The sequence below is a fragment of the Sciurus carolinensis genome, chromosome 9 (assembly GCF_902686445.1).
Source record: "Sciurus carolinensis chromosome 9, mSciCar1.2, whole genome shotgun sequence".
In the NCBI taxonomy this organism is placed as follows: Eukaryota; Metazoa; Chordata; class Mammalia; order Rodentia; family Sciuridae; genus Sciurus; species Sciurus carolinensis.
In genome coordinates this window covers 11,269,432-11,288,847 of record NC_062221.1, presented here as the reverse complement: position 1 = coordinate 11,288,847, position 19,416 = coordinate 11,269,432, and the positions used below count along the sequence as shown (strand labels likewise).

Here is a 19,416-nt window from a genome sequence, read left to right as displayed (position 1 = left end):
GCCTTGTGTTCAGAGGTTCTTTCAGGCTATTCCACCATTTATTCACTTCTAAAGATAAATCACCAATAATAAAGAAAACAACACTTTCTTATTTTAAATAACTTTATTTTTCAAAATTCTCTAACACATGGTGTTAGAAAAGTGAATTTTGGCACCATGATTAAAACTTCAAGTTTAACCTTTAAATTAAAAACAGTAGCTACAATAAGAACATTTACACCTCACTCAGATAAACGGTAATAAATGAAGTCAACAAATTTGCCGGGGGAAACGGGGTTATAAAGTGAGATAGAGAAGAACTAACAGACTAAAAAGAATAAAATAGAGATTATAGCCAGAAGGAAAAAGTAAATAACCCTCCCCCTAAAAAAGATTAAGGAGAGAGACAAAGGGCAAAAGGAAGAAACAAGGCTCAACAACTTTATTTTCCTGATAAAAAATTCAAGTACTTAAAAAGGTTTATAAAAATCATAAAATGTACTAGTCTCAACAAAAATTTTCTTTTTCATTACCATTTTCCACAATTAAAAAAAAAATGAAACTGACAAAAACCCTGTTTTGACATAAGGACACTTGCGGATTTTAAGTTGATACTTTATGTACTTAAGGAACACAAAAACTGGGAAGTTTTCCTAGATTCGGTGTCTACTTAATATTGCCCACTTTAGCTGGTCCGTAGGAAGGAACACGGGGTTCACGGGTTTCTAATACAAATGTCAAGTCATCTAACGCTCTAGACAACAATGTTTCCAATGGATTTGCTCTTGGGTTGCATTTGCACTGTTTCTTGAGGAAAACACTGATATTTTCCTTGTATCATCCCAGTAACTTCTACAGAAGGGACCCGCATAGGTGATCAAGAAAGTACTTACATAATTGCACACAAATTCAGTTAGATTCAGATTTTCCAGATTTCAAAACTTGCCAATTTTCATTTATACCGTTTGTTCTACATTTCCCCTACGTGTTGATAAATAAAATTCTTCTCAGGCTCTTCTTAAATAAGAAAACATTATTAGGCTTATTTGTTACTTGTACATTTGTACCTGAATATTTTATCAACTTGAAATACAAATTCAGAAAATTGTCCTTATTCTCAGAGACAGTGAAGCATAGAAATAAATATTTTCTTTAACTTTTTTTCTGTCTTTTCTTCTTCAACCTGTGTCTTAAGGCTCAGAGCAGACATTAAGAACTTTTTGTAAAAAGAACTCTGTGTAAGAAGTTTTTTGAATGTTTGGCCCAAAGTGAAGTTGTTCTGTTGAAGTTATTTAAATATTCCTCTCATCTTCTCAAGCACAACTTCAAAGGTGTGTTTGTGCCAGTCATCCATTCCAGAAGAAAATTCAATTCAATGAAAAGTAAATAACTTAGGGATCTATAAATGACACTGCGATGTATCTTGTTCCATTTTTAACAGGAAGTCCTTCATGCAAATGTGTGAGCCTCCCAGGATGCATGAAGCTCCAGCCCTTTCTCGGGGATTCAATAGAGCAATTGTATCTTAGAAATTTGCATCCACCTCCCTAAAAATGTAAAAAGAAAAAAGTATCTGCTTATTATTTTCAATTTTTAACCAGAGGTAAAATTCAAATTACAGCATCTTAGCAGAATCTAAGAAAGAAACAAATTCCTTTTCAGAACACCATATTTAGTTGGAAAACTCTAAAAATGTGAGTCATGCTTACCTGAAAATCTTCTCCCACATTATTGAGAGCAATGTTAATAGTAAATGTTGAGGCGTCGTGATGAGGGCGGAGAGACCGCTGTCTATCCGGGGAGTATTTCACTACGAAATTCAATAGTGCAAACCCCTAAAAAAGCAAAGTCGGTCAGGAGATTTGCTTAACAATAAAAACATAAAAAACGTATTTTTGTAGAAAGGGTCAGGGAGCAAGCAGGAGGGGTGGGAGGATAAGTACCCTTGTATAATAGCCTGCAAAGACCTTCAGTGTAACCGGTGCAATAAACTCCCGGATAAAATGAAGCCACACATTCTCCAGATCAATTTGCTTCATGTGGATATCGTCGGTCGGGACATTTTCATAACCACCAGATATACGGCTATCCTGGAAATAGCATTGAGGCATCATAAAAGGTAGCTCATGCGTAATTCACATTTATATTACCTTGGTATTTTTTTTAAAACACAGCTCGTAATAGAAAATAAAAATAACAATTGCTCGGTTGTGGTGTACCATGCACTTTAGTTATACAATGGTCAAAATTACTTAGATAACACAGTTTTGCAAATGCAACAACGATGAAGCAAATTATTGCAGGGTCAGCAGACCCCTTTCCTACATACTAAATGTATATGTGAGGTTTAAGCTCAAATCGGCCCTAAAAAATGACTTTTCATCATGACTCTTCAGGGTCTTGGCTGCTCAGTGGGCACGCATTCTGCATATCTGTCCTCTGGATTACCAACTGTGGCAAACAGGTTTTCCTGCTTTTGTTTTGCGAAATCCCAAGTCTTTCAATGATTTTCTTCCATTATCCCACAAGAAACTGACTTCAAGTTCCTCCTTATATTGTGAACTTTTCTCTCCCTCATCAAGTAAGTAGCTGGGGGATGTTAATTGGACAGAGGCAGTAATATTCCAGAATGTTCCACTACAATCCCTTGGTTTTGTTAGGAGCTGGCATCAGGGTTCTCAGGGGAAAAGAAACACATGGAACCAACACCAGTAATAATCCCTACCAAGTCTTCATACATGAACATAAATGCAGAGCAGGATTACACTGAAGGCATTTGAAACCAATCCTCCTTTCCATGTTTACTCCACACACACACATACAAAAAAAATGTTTGCATTAGTATTTTTACTACAGCTCTCTGTGAAAATGCAGGGAATAAAAGGTGGACTTAGGAAGCATACCAATCAGTAACTCGTTTTACCTAAGCCACTCCAGCACTGGGACACTGAGACACTGGCCCATAGGGACCAAATCCTGTAATTACATGCATAAATGAGAAACTGAGGCCCAGACAGATAACTGACTTCTTAGGTGTTAAAGGATCAGCTGGTCGCAAGGCAGGCTGAAAAGAGGGTTTTCCTGATAGCCTGACCAGCTCAGTTAGGTCAAGGACACAGATGCATGACAAATGGGATACAGCTCCTTTGAACTTGAAGATCTACCCAGACCCTCCCAAAACAGACACGCATTCTAGGTCTTTGTGTGCAACTTACATGATGCTTTCCCCCAGACCACTGGCCATAGTGCTCCATTTCTTCCACCAACTCATCACAGGCTTTTTCAGAAAATATGGGGAACCAAAAGACATCTGGACAAGGCTATAAAACATGGCGCTACCATCAGAAGACATAATAATATCTGTGTCTTGATAAGTTTAAACAGCTCTATGATATGCATAAAAGTTTAAAAATTTAAACGACTAGAAAATATTACCACAGTTTAATTTTTCTTTCTCATGGTACATAAAATAATGGAGTATCTCTGAAATAATGATAGCTGACACTCTTGAGAATCAGGTATGAGTCAATTTTGAACACTAAAATAGAGTTTATTTTTTAAAAGGTCTCTCAGAGAAAAAAATCTCTTAGAAAGAGTGCCCAATGTCTTTCAAAGATAAACTTTTACTGAAAGAGTTCTATACCAGAGATCTTTCAATGATTTCTTATTTTTCAAGGTATCATCCAGCCAAGAAACTTAGGAGTATGATTTAAAAAAAAAAAAAAAGTATTATCTTAAAATATATCTTTAATCTCCATTTTCACATCTATGTGATTCTGAGGCTGCAGAGTTGGTAATAAGCAATGTGAATTTTACACAAAGAAAAGTTTCTCGAATTTCACATTTTCCATTAAAGTACTCTTCCACTAGAAATGCTTCCTTCTGGAAAATACAGCAAACTGCTCTACATGTCACGGTAACTATTAATACAAACCTGCTCAACTATATTTTCTGTGAAAATTTTTGGATATTCACGGTTTATATACTTCTCCTTCCAGTCCTATCAAAAAAGAATTGCATATATTAACATAAATATCTTTTTCATAAATACTTCACTGGCAAATAAGAGGTATATATTTTTCATAAATTGAACAATTTGTAAATGTTTGTGTATGATCAACAAAACAGAAGTTTTCAGAAACTAAGCTTATATTCTAATCTTTGCCTAATTCTGCATATGTTCACATCATTCCAGGGGACATTTTTTAACTTATAAATGTTTCATGCTTCAGAATAGTAAGACCTGAATAATCTTACAATGACTAGCATTGCATACTATATTTTATGCATACACAGAGGAGTTACTAAATGTGTAGCATTTAAAAATTAAAAATAGGGCTAGAAGTTTAGCTCTAAGGTTGAGCACAAACCTTAGCCCCAGCACCAAAACAAAGGATAAAATAAGGAACAAATTTCTACCAATAAATAATAGCAAAAAACAATTAGTGAATTAATTAACTGGGGTATTATTTATTTTTTATAGTGAAATCTTCTAATTTTTTAATTAATTTAAAATTTTTGCCTTCCCTTGAAATTTTAATATTTATTTTAAAAATGATTATGGGATTAGTAACAATTTCATATCTTTCAGCTAACAAAGTTAAGGATTAGGTCCTTATATTGAAAATGGTTCTTCTTCATCTAATTAATAAATTTTATTCTCTTTGACCAATCGCTGGCATAATTGAGAAAGTTTATGGTAAAATACAGAGTGCGTAGGTATCCCTCCCAATATTTTCTTAAATGCACTTAGACTATTTTGAAAAATTCTTAATTTTCTTTTTTATAAAGTACAAAAATAGGAAGCCACAGCATAAGAATGGGCTCTAAATAATTCTAATCAAAACATGTTTCCAGAAATATTTGTATTAAATATATCTTTGAGTCTGGATTTCAGCAGAGCTGATAATTTATATCATGCTAATTTATATGCCATTCTTAATTTTGCACATTTATGTGGAGCCTATTTTTGATAGAGAAGCCAAAGCTATCCTCAAATTCTTTAAGGAATGTCATTTAAGGTGTACAAATATGAGGACACAATTTCTGTATTAGTTCATTATTTTCTATAAGATTTATTCACTTTCTGATTCTAAAATATGAGAAAAATGTAAACAAACATGAAATTTATGAATCTATTTTTTCCTATCATTTCTTTTATTTCTTCAAAGTTTAAGGGAAAAAAAGTCCCCAAAAGTTTTACATGAGAGCATTAATAGTAACTTTTCATTTTAGACAGTCTTTCAAGTCACTGAGCAAATTGTGATTGTACTAATTTCTTGGGAATTCTGATAATGGGTGACTAAGTATTTTGCCACGAGACAGCTTTCAGTGTATCCACAATTAGACTAATTTACAAAAAGAAAAAGAAAAAAGAAAACCATAGAAAGAAAAGTAATTTCTGTTCAGTTCTGACATTTTCATTCTATCCTCTCCAGAGACCAGAACTCTTACACAGAGATGCAATTCAGGATATAATTAAGGGCATCTTACCAGGAAGTTAACCTGGTATTCGAGAAGCCAAATAATTCTACACTCAAAACACTAACAGATTCAATAAACTGTGAATTCCACCCTCACATAAAGGGCCTCTTTTCAATTCTACTCCTGTGAATGACGAAGACACACAGCTAAAACCGGGCAAAAGTACTTTAAAAATACCAAAATGTCAAAAGGCATTCTTTCTTTATGTAGCAGAGTATTCAGGAACTATTGAATTTACCATTGCTGGAACTCTGCTATTCCCACAAAATAAAAGACAATTTTCATCAGGCGGAGTGAGTCTTTATAATTGAAAACTTTTACTACTGTCAGGGGGAAAATCTTAAACAGCAGACTAACAGAAGGTGTCCCTTGAATAAATGTGTGGAGCTTACTAAAAGAAAGAAATCATTGTTGTAAAGCAAAAACAGAAGCTCATTACTATCTGATCAAATCTTTAAGAAAACAAGAACAATTTTTTAGACTTTAAAAAGTAAATTCTTTCTTCAACTTAAGACTTTCTTTTATGCTGAAGGCAGTTTTCTCTGGCTCCCTCAGGTGTACATTCACAAAAGTGTCAATACAGATTAACCAAGTGATGAGATACCGTGTATTTTCCTTAGCTAATTCTTGAATTTTCTTCCTGAAAATCAAAATATTGTACATAAACCATTTGTAAACTTTTCTCTGAAATTGTGATTAAAGTTACAGGGACCTTCTGGATATATAAAACAAAATATGGGAGAAGCCAAAGAAACTGATAAATAAGTTCCTCAAATCTAATATATATCTTAATGATGCAAGTTCTTGGTCAAGTTTAGATCTACTCTATAGATCATTAAATACAATTAACTATTTCATTTTTTAAATGCCCCTTAAAGTATTTTCATATTATTTGTCAACTCATTTACATCCAGTTAGACTTACAGGAAAATAAGTAATAAATGAAGTTGAATATGAAACACATACCACAGGATTTTCAAAAATCTGCCAGAGGTCATTGTGATAATGGGAAGTATTGTAATTAGCAGTAGATAACAGTCGTCCAAATTCATGTCTATTAGAAATGTACATAAACACACCCTATATGCCAAAAAATAGGAGTGTTAATCTTAGAGGAAGGTACCAAAAATAAACTTAACCATAGGAAAATATATATGTAGGATATATTAATTTCAACTTTCATAATTTCATTCAAGAACATGCATTTCATTTTTTTCCAATAAAACGTGCATGATTTAAAATAAAAGAAATAAAATTTTGATTATAAATTCAGACACCACACAAAACTAATAGATAGCACTGACACTCAACTGAAAAAAAGAAGAATGGATTGTTTTTGTGCCTTTCTCTTTGCTCCTAGATGTAGACATCGGGAAAAAAATTCCTGTTTGAAAGCAGAAATATTTTTGAGACATCAAAATGCAATGAATTAGACCTTCTTTTGGCTTCTTTCCCTTTCAAAGGAGACAATGTTACATTTTTAAACACATCTATAAAATGTCATTAGTAGGGCATCAATGCATTTCATTCTCTTGTTGTTCTAATGTTTAAAAATAGAACACAAAAATGAGTCATGCATTATAAAGCCAGCTAAAAAAAAAAAAAGAATGAGTCTCATATCCTTGCCATAAACCAAATAAACATGGCAAATGCAACTGAGGCAAGGATGTTGCTCTTTGTACCTGTTTTAATGGTAAAAGGGTTAGTGATTGATAGAATAAATCAAGAAGAGCTCCTAATACTCATTTCTTTAATCAAGATGCATTTTATATCTACTTGTATTCCTTTTCCCCTGTCCCCCCGCCCACACACACAAATAAAACCCAAAAAACTTAGTGCAAGAAACTTGGATTTAGCTTTTTCCCTTGTCAACTCTAAAATATAAATCAGCTCAAAGACCCAAGAGTTAACTTCCAATACCCTGCTCAAAATCGCACGTATCACACACGCACATTCAGATTACTAACCAGTGAACACCAGCATTACATCAAGCTAAATGCAAAGAAGGTTCTTAAATAAACTTTACTTCTAGGCAATGTACCATATTTAATATTAATTACATAAACAAAAATAAAGAAAAAAAGAAATAAAAATAACACCTTTGGGGGGCTGAGCATTTGGAATGTTTCCGGAGTAGGGGAGTCTTTTTCCCTTTGTAAAGTCTAAAATGAAGAGAAGCATTGGGTAAGTTGACTGCACACCCGCTCTCTCAGGTATTCTTTGGTAAATAAAAAAAAAAAAAAAAAAGCGGCTTTTGATGAAAAGCTGACATTCTGAAATGTCCTTCACAGACAACATGCAGAACGAGCAAAGCTTATAGCGCACACAAAGAAACATGTCCAGCCTTTTCTTTCCTTTTTTGGGGGTGGGGGCAGGGAGGATCAAAGACACATCCAAGCTCATTCCTAAGCAAAACTCATTAGACACATATTTCAGACAAAGGAAAAAATAAATAAGAGGCCATTCCGGGATGCACTGTTGAGTGAAATTAGCCAAACATGAGCACAAAATACAATCACAGGTACTGAGGATATTCAATAATAACAATGCACATAGATTTGTAGGAAAAAACAAACAAATTCAAACAAATCATGCTTTGTTAAACTAAGAAAAAAATACTTGCCAACTTTTCTGATTTTTCTGAAACCACAAATGCTTGTATAAATTTGGGACAAAAGTTAACTCAATCGTTTCTAAACTAGGAAATCACATAAATCCGTTTTGAAACATCCTGAAAAGCAAACTATTTTCTATAACTGTTTAAGATTTATACTGAAAGCATATTTGTAGAATAGCAACGTATCATTAGTTTTTCACATTAGATTAAATAGTCTACATATCTTGACCTTTCTCCCAGTTCTGTGATAAGGAACCTGCTTTTTTTGTTGTTGTTGTTCTTTTCAGTTATACATGACAATGGAGTCTATTTTGACATACTTATACAAACATGGAGTACATCTTATTCTAATCAGGATCCAGTCTTGTGGTTGTACATGATGTGGGGATTCACTGTGGTGTATTCATATATGAAATACACCATATCTTTGTATTTTGTATATATGAGAGTTATGTCAGATTCATTCCACTCTCTTTCAAAGAACGTGAGGTTGAGAACTGTAGTGTACACCTAGCTAGAAAAAATATGGGCATCACTTTCTAAGCATCTTAAAGGTGTAATGATCATTTTACCTAACTCTTAACTAATTAATTTTAAATAGATTGAGTGAAAGGTTTAAAATTTCAAATGGAAAAAAGGATGTATTCTTAAGAACAAAGCTGATCCATAAAAATTCCATCTGTATTTCTAAATCTCACTATGGCGGGTTTGAGTCAGCCTCATCAACATTTTCAAACCAGTTCTACAGGTAACTGTTCACAAATGATTCCCCAAAACCATTCTCAACTTTTTCAATGTAGTACCAAAAAAATTGGCTAGTATTTACAAATTAGAGAGAAAAAAAGGTATGAAAACATAACTGGCCAAGCAAGTTGTCTTATGAAAACATTCGAGGAAGCTGCCATTGGGTATCTTACCATTTCTCTAGCGTTTCGGCAAAGAGCCATATCAGGATCCAATTTATCACGAACAAAATAGTTCCTTTCATTCATCTCTGAACGGAGTGTTTTTCCTTTAATTAAGTACACGTTAGCCATGTATGGGACATTCCATATTCCTCTGCAAGTAAAAAGGACACGCCAAAATACCACAAATTCAAAAAATATGTACATGTTTTTGTTTTTTTAAAAAAAATTCTTTCTGCATGTTTAGGTTTTGTATGTATAAGTTATAGGATCAATGCACAAACATTTAATGTTATTTAACCTGAGATTACTTGGTATATGCATTTTTTATGAGATTGAAGAGATAAATCACTAACTCAATTTAAACAGGGTGACAGCAGCTTGGCATTTTTGTCTGGTCACAGTTATGGTTGTTAGATCACAATATTTTATTTTATAGAATATGTGTCTATTTAAGATTGAAAAGTTTGATAGAGAAACAGACGCAAGATTGCAAACACTGGCCTCCAAGAGCTGACTGTTGGTTCCATGTCCACGGTTTGTGATTTCACATTGGAAACTTGAATCAGACAGGACAGTAGGTAGAATTTCCACCACATAAATGGGAAACGCTAACGTCGGGGCACTCCCCCATTCCCAAGAGCCAGTTGTTACTAGCACACCCTGGCGTAGGGCCTAAAATTCCCTAAATAATATTCTCTTGAAGTACAGTAAGCTGTGTCAAATCTTTTGGGGAAAAGGGAAGATATGAAGAAATACAGCTGAAGTATGTGAGTGTTGGGAGTCTCTTCCATGTCATTCTTTCCAACACCTACCTCCTCACCCCGGACATGACTCATTTCCTAGGAATGCAACAAAAATCTTTGCAGAAGGACTCTGCCTGTTACTTTCAGAAAAAAAAAAAAGGAAGATCTTGACCGAGGAGATGGCGTTGGACATTAAAGAAATATAATTTGTCTTATTAGATCAGCCTGAAAGAAAACGATCTCAAGAGGTATGCAATCCGTTAGCTGAACTTGGAAATTAACCACGGCTGGAGTGGGCAGTGTCCGTTTGAAGGGAAAATGCAGATACAGACATATACATATGGAGACGACATTCCTTCCCACAGTTCTTAGAAGTACCCTGTAACATGAACTAGATCAAATGCCTCTACCAGACTCTTTTCCTTATGCTTTTGACGATGACAGGAGACAAGACAAGAAAATCACCAGTGTCTGAAGCAAAAATAACAGCATGCAACCAGAAACCACAGACATGAATTCTCTGTATCTGTTTACCTTCATTTTCGCTGTACCCATGAGTCAAGCCGGACACATGTTTAATATAGATCATCTCAGAGTCAGTAAAAGTACTTTGAAGCAATAACATATTACCTTAATACTGTTTTGGCAACCTCACATGCTTTTTAAGTACAGCTAGCAAAAGCCTTTATATATTTACATCATCCAAATATTAAGGTTTTTATGCCAATTAATATTTTCACAAGGAAAGCATCTTTTCCAACTCAGCTAACCAAACAAAAGGTGGGATTTTTAAAATGGCACTTCTTTTTAGTTATGAAAATGCTTCCCCTTTTCATCTGGTTGACATGTTTGGGAACTAAGGCAAAGTAAAAAACATCTCAGTCCACTGTCTGTATGAAAAAAAAAATGGTATTCTTCTCTGTACTGCTTTAGCAAAAACCTATTTCAGTTGTGATAACTTTTAGTTTTAAAAATGTCAACCAGAGTCCCTGAAATAAATATCACTCATGCAAACATTCTGCAGCACGTATATTTTTGCCAAAATCTAGAAATGGAAGTCAGATATTGATGAAGAAATCTGTCTTTAAAGTAGAAGATGAACTATTTCAAGTAAGAAACAAAACAGAACAAAACAAAAACATATAATTGGGAATACTAGAAAAGTTTTGACTTTATGTTATTACATGCTTATGTATAAAATTTAAAGGTTTATATATGAATTTTTAAAACTTGCATAAAAGTCAAAGAAACCCTTAATCACATTAAATAAATTAGCTAAACTAAATTTCCTTTCCGATACTAAAGAGTATTGCTCTGACATCTATCATAAAATACATGTTAACCATACATTATTGCTTAGCATTTTCTTCAGTAATGACTTTGTTCCTTTAAAGATTCAGAAATTCTAAAACAACTTATTAAAATATTAAGTTTTCCACTAGTGCTTCAGAATCCTATGTGGTCTCAAATTTCCACTAAACATAGAGAAAAAAAAATGATAAGTAAAAAATTTGAAGTATATTAACAAGCCCACATTTCTAATTATGGAATTATATGATAGAAGATTAAATCAAATAACTTACACTCTATTCCCTTGAACAATGTCCACGTAATCCTCAGATCGGGCATAATACCCATCAGGACTCAAAGCTCCCCAGAAGTTGGACCACAGCTTTCCATGACGAGTTACCAGCGGAGCGATGATCTTTCTAAAGGGAGATCCATCAACATCACTACCTATTTTTAAATGACCACAGTGTTATGTGTTCTGAGCTTAGCATGACACCTAACACAATAAAGTGCACTTAACATACATGTGGCTGATCTGAAAGACAAAATAAAATAAGAAGAGAACTCTGTTTCCAACATCTTTTCTTAAATGCGAACCTGCTCATTTTCAAACAGTTTATAAAAAAGTGCAACAAAAAGGAAAGTCATTTAAAATGTTAATGAAAGCATAAAAATGACTTTTAAAGGACTTTACATCCTAGAGAGTAAAACTACCTTATGCGTGTGACTATTATTTTACTTTTATTCCAGTATTTCAGAAACTATACTAATTGAGGTCAAATATTTTCCTTCTTATTGGACAGAGAGAGAAGCCCCTGGGGCATTCAGGTAGCCAATAAATATTTGTTGAAAAAAGAAAAAAAATGAGGATGGACTGAGACATTTTGTAAATAGGCCAGTTTTCCTAAAATTAAGTCCCAAATTGCTTTTAAGTATGTTTCCATTTTTTATGACTTTTTAACATGGGTTGTGGTTACACTGAACTACCTGCAAAGGCCTGTACGTCCTCCCACAGAACTCATGCTGAACTTAAGGGCACTGAGATGGCCCGCACGGGGATCCTGAGGTCAAGGGCACCGGCCCATGAATGCCTGAGGGGCCTGGTCTTGGGAGTGGGCTAGCTGTGAAGGGGGAGGTCTGGCCCGTGTCCACCCTCCCTCTCCCCCTCTCTCCCTCTACTTCCCTCTGCTCCTCATCTCTCTCTCAAGTTCCCTCATCAGGGGATGTCTTCAGTCATGTTAAGAAGGAGCAGGAAGGCCCTCAACAGATGCAGCCTCTGTGTCTTGAACTTCATAGTCTCCAGGGTTGTGAGCCAAATAAACTGGCATTCTTTATAATACTCCGGGTCTGTGGTATTTTGTCACAGCAGCAGGAAATGAATTAAAACACTAGCCTGCTTTTCCCTTTCTCTATATACCAGGAAAGTGGTTCCTTTGAGACCAGCACACTTTATGAGTTCAAAATGTGCCAGTTTTTCACCTAGAAAAACTTAATTACAATGTCAGTGTTTTCCAAGAGAAAACAAAACCTGAGGTTCCTCTGAATTACTTTTTATTTTATTTATGATATATTTATTTATTTAGGTATTAGGGATTAGACCCAGGGGTGCTCTACCACTGAGCTTTATCCCCAGTCCCCTTTTTAAGTTTATTTGGAGACAGACAGGCTAAATGGCCCAGGGTGGCCCCAGACTGGCACTCCTCCGCCTATCCAGGCCCCTGAGCTCTTGTGATTACAGATGAGCACAGTCATGTCGAGCTGCAGTTACTGTTTTATTTATTATTATTATTATTATTATTATTATTATTTTTAGACTGCATTTTGATTCATTGTACACAAATGGGGAACATCTTTTTGTTTCTATGGTTGTGCACGAATGTAGAGTCACACTATTTGTGCAATCATTCATGTACATAGGGTCCTGACATATGTCTCATTCCACGATTTTTCATACGCCCCCCCCCCCCCCCCGCCATTTCTCTCTGCTTTTTAAATGCAGTGGTGCTTTATAAGAAAAGCTCATACAACTCCTCCAAGAAGTTTTTGGGCCAACCATTTCTCACACAAAACCTCTTTCGCAATACTCCAACCTTGCGATGGGCTCTTTCTCCTATATGCACAAAAGTTAAATAAAATAAACACATGTCACTTGGCGTGGTGGCACAGGCCTGTAATCCCCGTTACTCAGGAGGTTGAAGCAAGAGGGTTGCAAATCGGAGGCCAGCCTCAGCAAACTTAGCAAAGTAAAATTTTAAACAAGGGTTGGGAATACAGCTCAGTGTTAGAGCACTTGCCTAGCATGTGAGAGGCCCTGGGTTCAAACCCCAGTATGAAAAATAATAATAATAATATTAAAATAATAAATTACATATAATCACACAAAATAAAAATGTTGATTTATTTTTCCCAGTACCCTTTAAAATAAAAGATTACCAGGAACACATTTTTGTTTTGTTTGGAATACCAACAATATTGGAAATAATAACATGGATTAGAAGCTATATATATGCTAATTTGGGGAATAATTCTTCAATGTCAATAACTGACAAGCTCAAGCAGAAAAAGAAATTGCAATTTATAATTTCAGCTGCCTTCTAAAAAAGAGTTGGACTGAGAAACCAAGAAAGCCAAAATTCATGTGCAGTGGTCCTCAATGTTTTAAGAATGGATATGTAAGGACCACAGCGGAGAGAGAGTGAATTTTCTATGCAAATGAAGGAGAAGAATTTGAAGCAAGGAGTAAGAGGCAAAGATGGAGAAAGGAGGGAGAAGAGAGCTGTTGGCACACGAGAGAGTCGCAGCCTGCCCCTTGACCTTCCATCAAGTCTCCTGTATCTCACATGTTTTGCTATGTGCAAATTTCTTATGGAAATGCATGCTTGGATACAGAAGCCAGCAAGCACCAGAGGAATCCCTGGAACCTGCGCCTTTGGTAACTAACAGGAATTCACAGAATTGGAAGCAGTGAAGCTGATTCTTCCAAGAGGCAAGGACTCCAGATGTGAGTTGAGTTCCTTATGAAGGAATCCTGTCAGAAGGTTAAAAACCTTCATATCTAAGGTCATTTTCTATATATAATAAATGTTTATTTACATATTAATATCTATATATTAAATATATCTTAAATATATGGTATGCTTTCTTTAAATAGCTCACAAAAGGAATAGTTATTAGGTATCTGCCAAAGTATCATAAAATAAAACACATCTAAATATTACCAAAAGCATATGTGCATTGCACATTATTGCATTTCAGATTGAAAGGATAATGATAATGTATATTCATGAAAATATTACTGAATTTCACCGGTTTTAAAGAGTTAAAACCAATGTTCAATCTCATATCTGTATGATATAGCACTTGCTTTTCCTTGCTAAATGATCAAAACCTTATTTATGTTTTCAGAAGTCACCTGCAGCTTATAGTGTTTAACTTCAGTAAGTATCTATGGATAGTTATATGATGGGATGCATATGCAAATTACTACTGAGTGAACTTAAAGATTCTGAATTTAAAACTAAACTTTCAAGTCAGTGCATTCTAGTGATGCATCTGTTCTCTATGAAGTGGGTTAATATAGCATAATACATTTAGTTGGCAAAATGAAGAGTCATTCTAACATTTCATCTATTCTACTTATTATGGAAAATAATTATGTTAATGCATATAAATGTACTTGAATACTTGGTACTTAATACGTACTCTATAAAGGTGATCTATTAGTAATATTAACAACAATAATATCAGTAGTGGTAGCAAAAGTATTGACAAATTAAGATTAATATCATTATAAATGGGTATATGCAGTGTCTTTTTCCCATTTCAATTCAATTCAGTGGAAACAGGGAGTGTCCAGTGATAACTAGTTTAAGAGTAAATAAAACTATGAATAAAACTGAAATCATCTGTTCCTCTGAAATTTCTTTCAGATCCTAAGAACTACATCTCCATGCACTAACTTTTTAAGTCAGAAGTTTTGTGAAATTCTGCTTTAAAAATATAGAGAAAATAAAATGGTTCTAAATTTTACTAGTATCAAATATATCAGAATTTCAACTAGCTTTAAAGAAACGACATAGGTCAAATGTAAACTGACAAACGACATTTGTGATTGTAACTATTATTAAATATTGCAAGTTACTTAGGTTGTTATTTATTACTCCTTTAAATGGAAAGTAATTAATTAGAAGCTTATGATGTATAGAAAAGAATGTGACTTACCTCAATATACTAAACACAAGTAGTACAGCATGTCCACAGTGATGTGGAAAATTATCATTTAGTAATAAATTGATATCTAATCTTAGTACCTGTTTTGTTCAATCAAAATCTGTAAAGTCTTTGGATTTGTCAAAACAACATCTGCATCCAAACTAAAGTAATAATCACACTTTTCATCCTGACGGCAAAAATCCCTGAGGTTGAAGAAGAAAATGAAAAGAGAGATAAAATCAATATCTCCTGGTTGAAATATGTTAACACTGCATTTGCACATAAGATAAGGCTTCTCTAAACACATTTTCCAATGTGAATTCTATTTCAGAATGGTTATCTTATTAACACAGACATTCACAGGTAGAACAACACTAAAATTGTAGGCCTGGCAAAATATACTTTAAGCCACTGAATTTTTTAAGGCATAAAATATTCAGTTCCAATGGCAATTTGCAATTTAGTATCTAATGCTTTCTAATATTGGGGAAAATAACTTACCCCAATGTATTTATCCTTGTAAAGTTCTTTTCTCACCAATCAAAATATTTTTTGCATGCACATGCACACACATACACACACAATATGAAATTGTGCATCACTCAATTTTCAGTGAATTTTGTGACACAAGTGTATGACTCTTGAGGTATCAATACTTTTAAAACTTGATTTGCATGGAATTCTTTCTATAATGGTTATTCCCTACATGCTTATCAGACTGTGATGTCTGCTTTTCCAGCTGGTCTGTAGTGTTATGAGCAGGAATACCAAAGAAGAAGATGCTCAGGATACCACCATTACATGTGAACTGTTCCACATGTGAAGGCTTTGGCATTTGGGGTCATCTCCTTCCTAGGTCTCAGTTCCACCCCCTCACTGTTGGTCCTTCTTATCACCTTCTGTTCTTGTCACTGTGTATCTCCATACTACAGTTTTTTCTAAGCAATTATCAAGCAGGACACCAGAAAGGAAAATCTATTGCAATTGTGCTAGAGAGAGAGAGATAGAGAGAGAGAGAGAGAGGGGAGAAAGTTCTAAATGTGTACACCAGACATTCTCCAGTGGATAGACTATAGAACCATTAGTAAGAGCATCTCTCTGGTTTTTAGAGTCCTCTTTTCCTGCCATTCCTGTTACCCCAAGCCTAGAAAGAATCATAACTCTGCCCCTGAGCCTGCACAGCATAAGTACTAAGGGCCAGTAGCAGACAGGAATATCTCCTGTATCTCTTGATGGGAAGGCACCATGTCTTCACCTTATTATTTCTTAAAAACTGCTGATTTAATAACTCACTGAATAAGTGGTGGTTCTTACCATAACAGAGTAAATAATAAAAGAGCTAAAGAAAGGACCTACAATGGGTCTACCAAGGATTCCAGGCCTGTCTAGATCAGGAGGCAACTGGAAAGTGGGATCCTCCTTTTCCTGTTTTGAAAACATGGTTTTAACACACAACCTTCAGACACTGAAGTCGAATGCAACGGTCTTTGCCATAGAAGTCATACTCTTCATTTATCTGGGCTTTTTTTCTTATTTATATTGATCTGAAGTTCATTTCATAGTTTGATTGAATACGTTGGCTCCTGTCATTAGAAGAAAACTGCCAATAGCTTTGGTCGCCTTTCACATGCAAATACACACAAACCCAGAGGTCTAACAGGAGGCTCCTACTACTATGCCCATAGCACACGTGCAAATATCTGACACACGGATTAATTTAGAAAAAAATAGTGTTTTTTCTTAAAGTTTCTTTAGGAGAATAGTTTAATTTATTTAACTTAAACATAATAAGACGTACATTCCCATGTTTCTGGCTTCAGCTTGACTTAGATTTTCTTCTGGTCCTACTATTTTTATAGTGTTGATTTCGTGTTTTGCTTTATCGAAAAACACCTTGATGTCCTTTTCATGATAAACTTCCTGTAATGTATTTTAAAAATGAAAGATTAGAAAATAAGATGACTGAAATATGCATATGTAGAGACTGCTTCACAAAGTCATATATTCTAATAATTTAGAATTCATTCAATTAGACAAATTGATAACCATATTAAATATGCTGTACTTCATTATCACCTAAATATCATATGAAGACTCTAAAATACATATGAATCAATATTCTCAAAGAAGAAGATACTTTATAATTTGAAGTGCCTAATCCCAGACAAGTTCTTACATAAATATTTAAATTCTCCCCAGGTCATTGCATAAATACCTAAATCTTGGGTAATAAATAATGTTTTTAATTCACAAGGAAAAAATGGCTTATGGCCAGAAAAACTTAGGCATGTGTTCTAAAATATTCAGAAATGTCACTTAAATCTAATGATATCGATATATAAATTACATTTTATAAAATAAAATGTTACAATATTCTCTGAAGCAAAGATAACACTTGTCTCATAGAATAAAGAGGAAAGTTTAGCAAAACCTTATTGAAATATTAATAATGGAAAAACCATCAACTCAGAAGTTATTTATTTATTGTGACACAAACATACTAAAATTTGGATAAGATTACTTATATTCCTACGACATTTCAGAGCTTTTATGTGTAAGTCAAAGTTTTCTGAAAAATGATGCTTTTCACAGCTTGTCAAAATTGCTTACCACACAAAATCTAAAGTTCATCTTAAACAAAAGGAGATTTAAAAACGCCTGCCATCAAGGACTTTAAAGGCCCTATGAAAGCGTCCTGAATATAACAATACTAAAAATAAGACACTTTCATGTAAGAACATACCTTACAAAACATGTCACAAGCCAATATTCAGTATTGCACACTTTAAAACTCACTGAAGCTGGCTTTCTGAAAATTTAAAATATTCTCTGGAAAAAGTAAATGACTACCTGACATGTAAATTGGGAAGAAAGACCAACAGGAAACAAAAAAGATTATGACAAAGAGGGAAGCAATTGTTGGGTTTTTCTCTGTGATATTAAATACCAACTTTTAACAGGAAGGAGAGAAATACATGAGACAATAATTGACAAAAATGTCTTTAAGCTTAGATGATATGTGGGAGGTACTTGGGAAGCTCTGGATATTTTTGAAGGAAATGACAGAATCAGAATTCCCTGGGGAAGAACAGGTCATCGTGAGACTAATCATAACCATTCTCTATCTGGAATCTGTTTTGAATTCTGATGTTAGGTATTAACCATGTTAAACGAACAAAAAAAAAAGTTAATTCTGTAAAAGAAACCAAAAGACCTAACCAAAATGCAAAGGAATGTAAGGCCCTCTGACATAGTCTTCATTAAATATGAAGGTGAGCCACATGAAAATGGAAAACAATCAGCCATTTTTTTCAAACATTGGCAGTTTTCAGTAGCTAAAGACTCTAAAGCTCTAAAGTCCTTAGGTCCTAAAGAGATAGGGCAGTAACTACTGGGAAAAAAAACAAAACAAAACAAAACAAAAAAACTTCTAATTTATTTAGAGCAATAAATTTTGTTAGACCCAAGTAACAGATACTTCCCAAACACCACCCAAAATAATTTTAACGTAAAATATTCACTTATTGAATACTTACTTTGTTATGAATGAAGAGTTTAAGTGCTTCTTTTGGGTAATCCAGTGTCAACAATATGTCCAGAAATCGAGGTAGGAAAGGAGTTGGTTGCTCAATAAAGACACCTACTGTTACATTTGGATGGACCTTTGTTTTACAGCAAACAAAAACAAATGATTATTAATGTGATTTTATTTAAAACTTTATTAAAATCTTATTCAGTAACACAGAAAAAATATTATAGTCTTGGTTCAAGATAATCTGCTAAATTTGACTGGCCCGGCGGCAGTTCTCTATCACTGGGGAAAAGGTCTGTGTACTCTGTCAAAACCACTTATCTGAAGCACGTGCTGGTTTTCTATGTTTAAAGAGAAGACTACCCTGTCTATGCATGGATGTGAATATGGATACAACTTCCTCTTGGGGTCAGTGATAGCCCTTCAAGAAACTTCTTCAGATCTGAAGCTATTTCGAAGCTTCATCTAAGTAGCCAGAATGCAGATTTCGTTTTCCTTGTTTGTTCACATGGCTTGAAGTCAGGCACTTAATCTGTAGCCCAGATAAAACAATCATGGAGGACTTTATTTCTAACCTCGAATTTCCCCTTTTGTTTCATTTCACTAACAGGTTTTTAGATTCCTTCATTATTATATTAAGTATGAGGAAAG

At 34.3% G+C, this 19,416-nt stretch overlaps 1 protein-coding gene across 1 annotated transcript in view; it reads right to left on the bottom strand.

Moving 5' to 3' along the window:
- Positions 1 to 395: 395 nt before the first annotated feature.
- Positions 396 to 19,416, bottom strand: part of Plod2 (procollagen-lysine,2-oxoglutarate 5-dioxygenase 2) — a 92,737-nt gene continuing 73,716 nt past the window's right edge. Inside the window, 12 exon segments of the mRNA XM_047564054.1 lie at positions 396 to 1,526; positions 1,689 to 1,814; positions 1,923 to 2,069; positions 3,195 to 3,299; positions 3,914 to 3,979; positions 6,430 to 6,543; positions 7,563 to 7,625; positions 8,998 to 9,139; positions 11,315 to 11,440; positions 15,332 to 15,436; positions 17,032 to 17,153; positions 18,770 to 18,895. Of these exon segments, the coding sequence (XP_047420010.1) occupies positions 1,371 to 1,526; positions 1,689 to 1,814; positions 1,923 to 2,069; positions 3,195 to 3,299; positions 3,914 to 3,979; positions 6,430 to 6,543; positions 7,563 to 7,625; positions 8,998 to 9,139; positions 11,315 to 11,440; positions 15,332 to 15,436; positions 17,032 to 17,153; positions 18,770 to 18,895 (1,398 nt within the window). The 3' untranslated portion in view covers positions 396 to 1,370.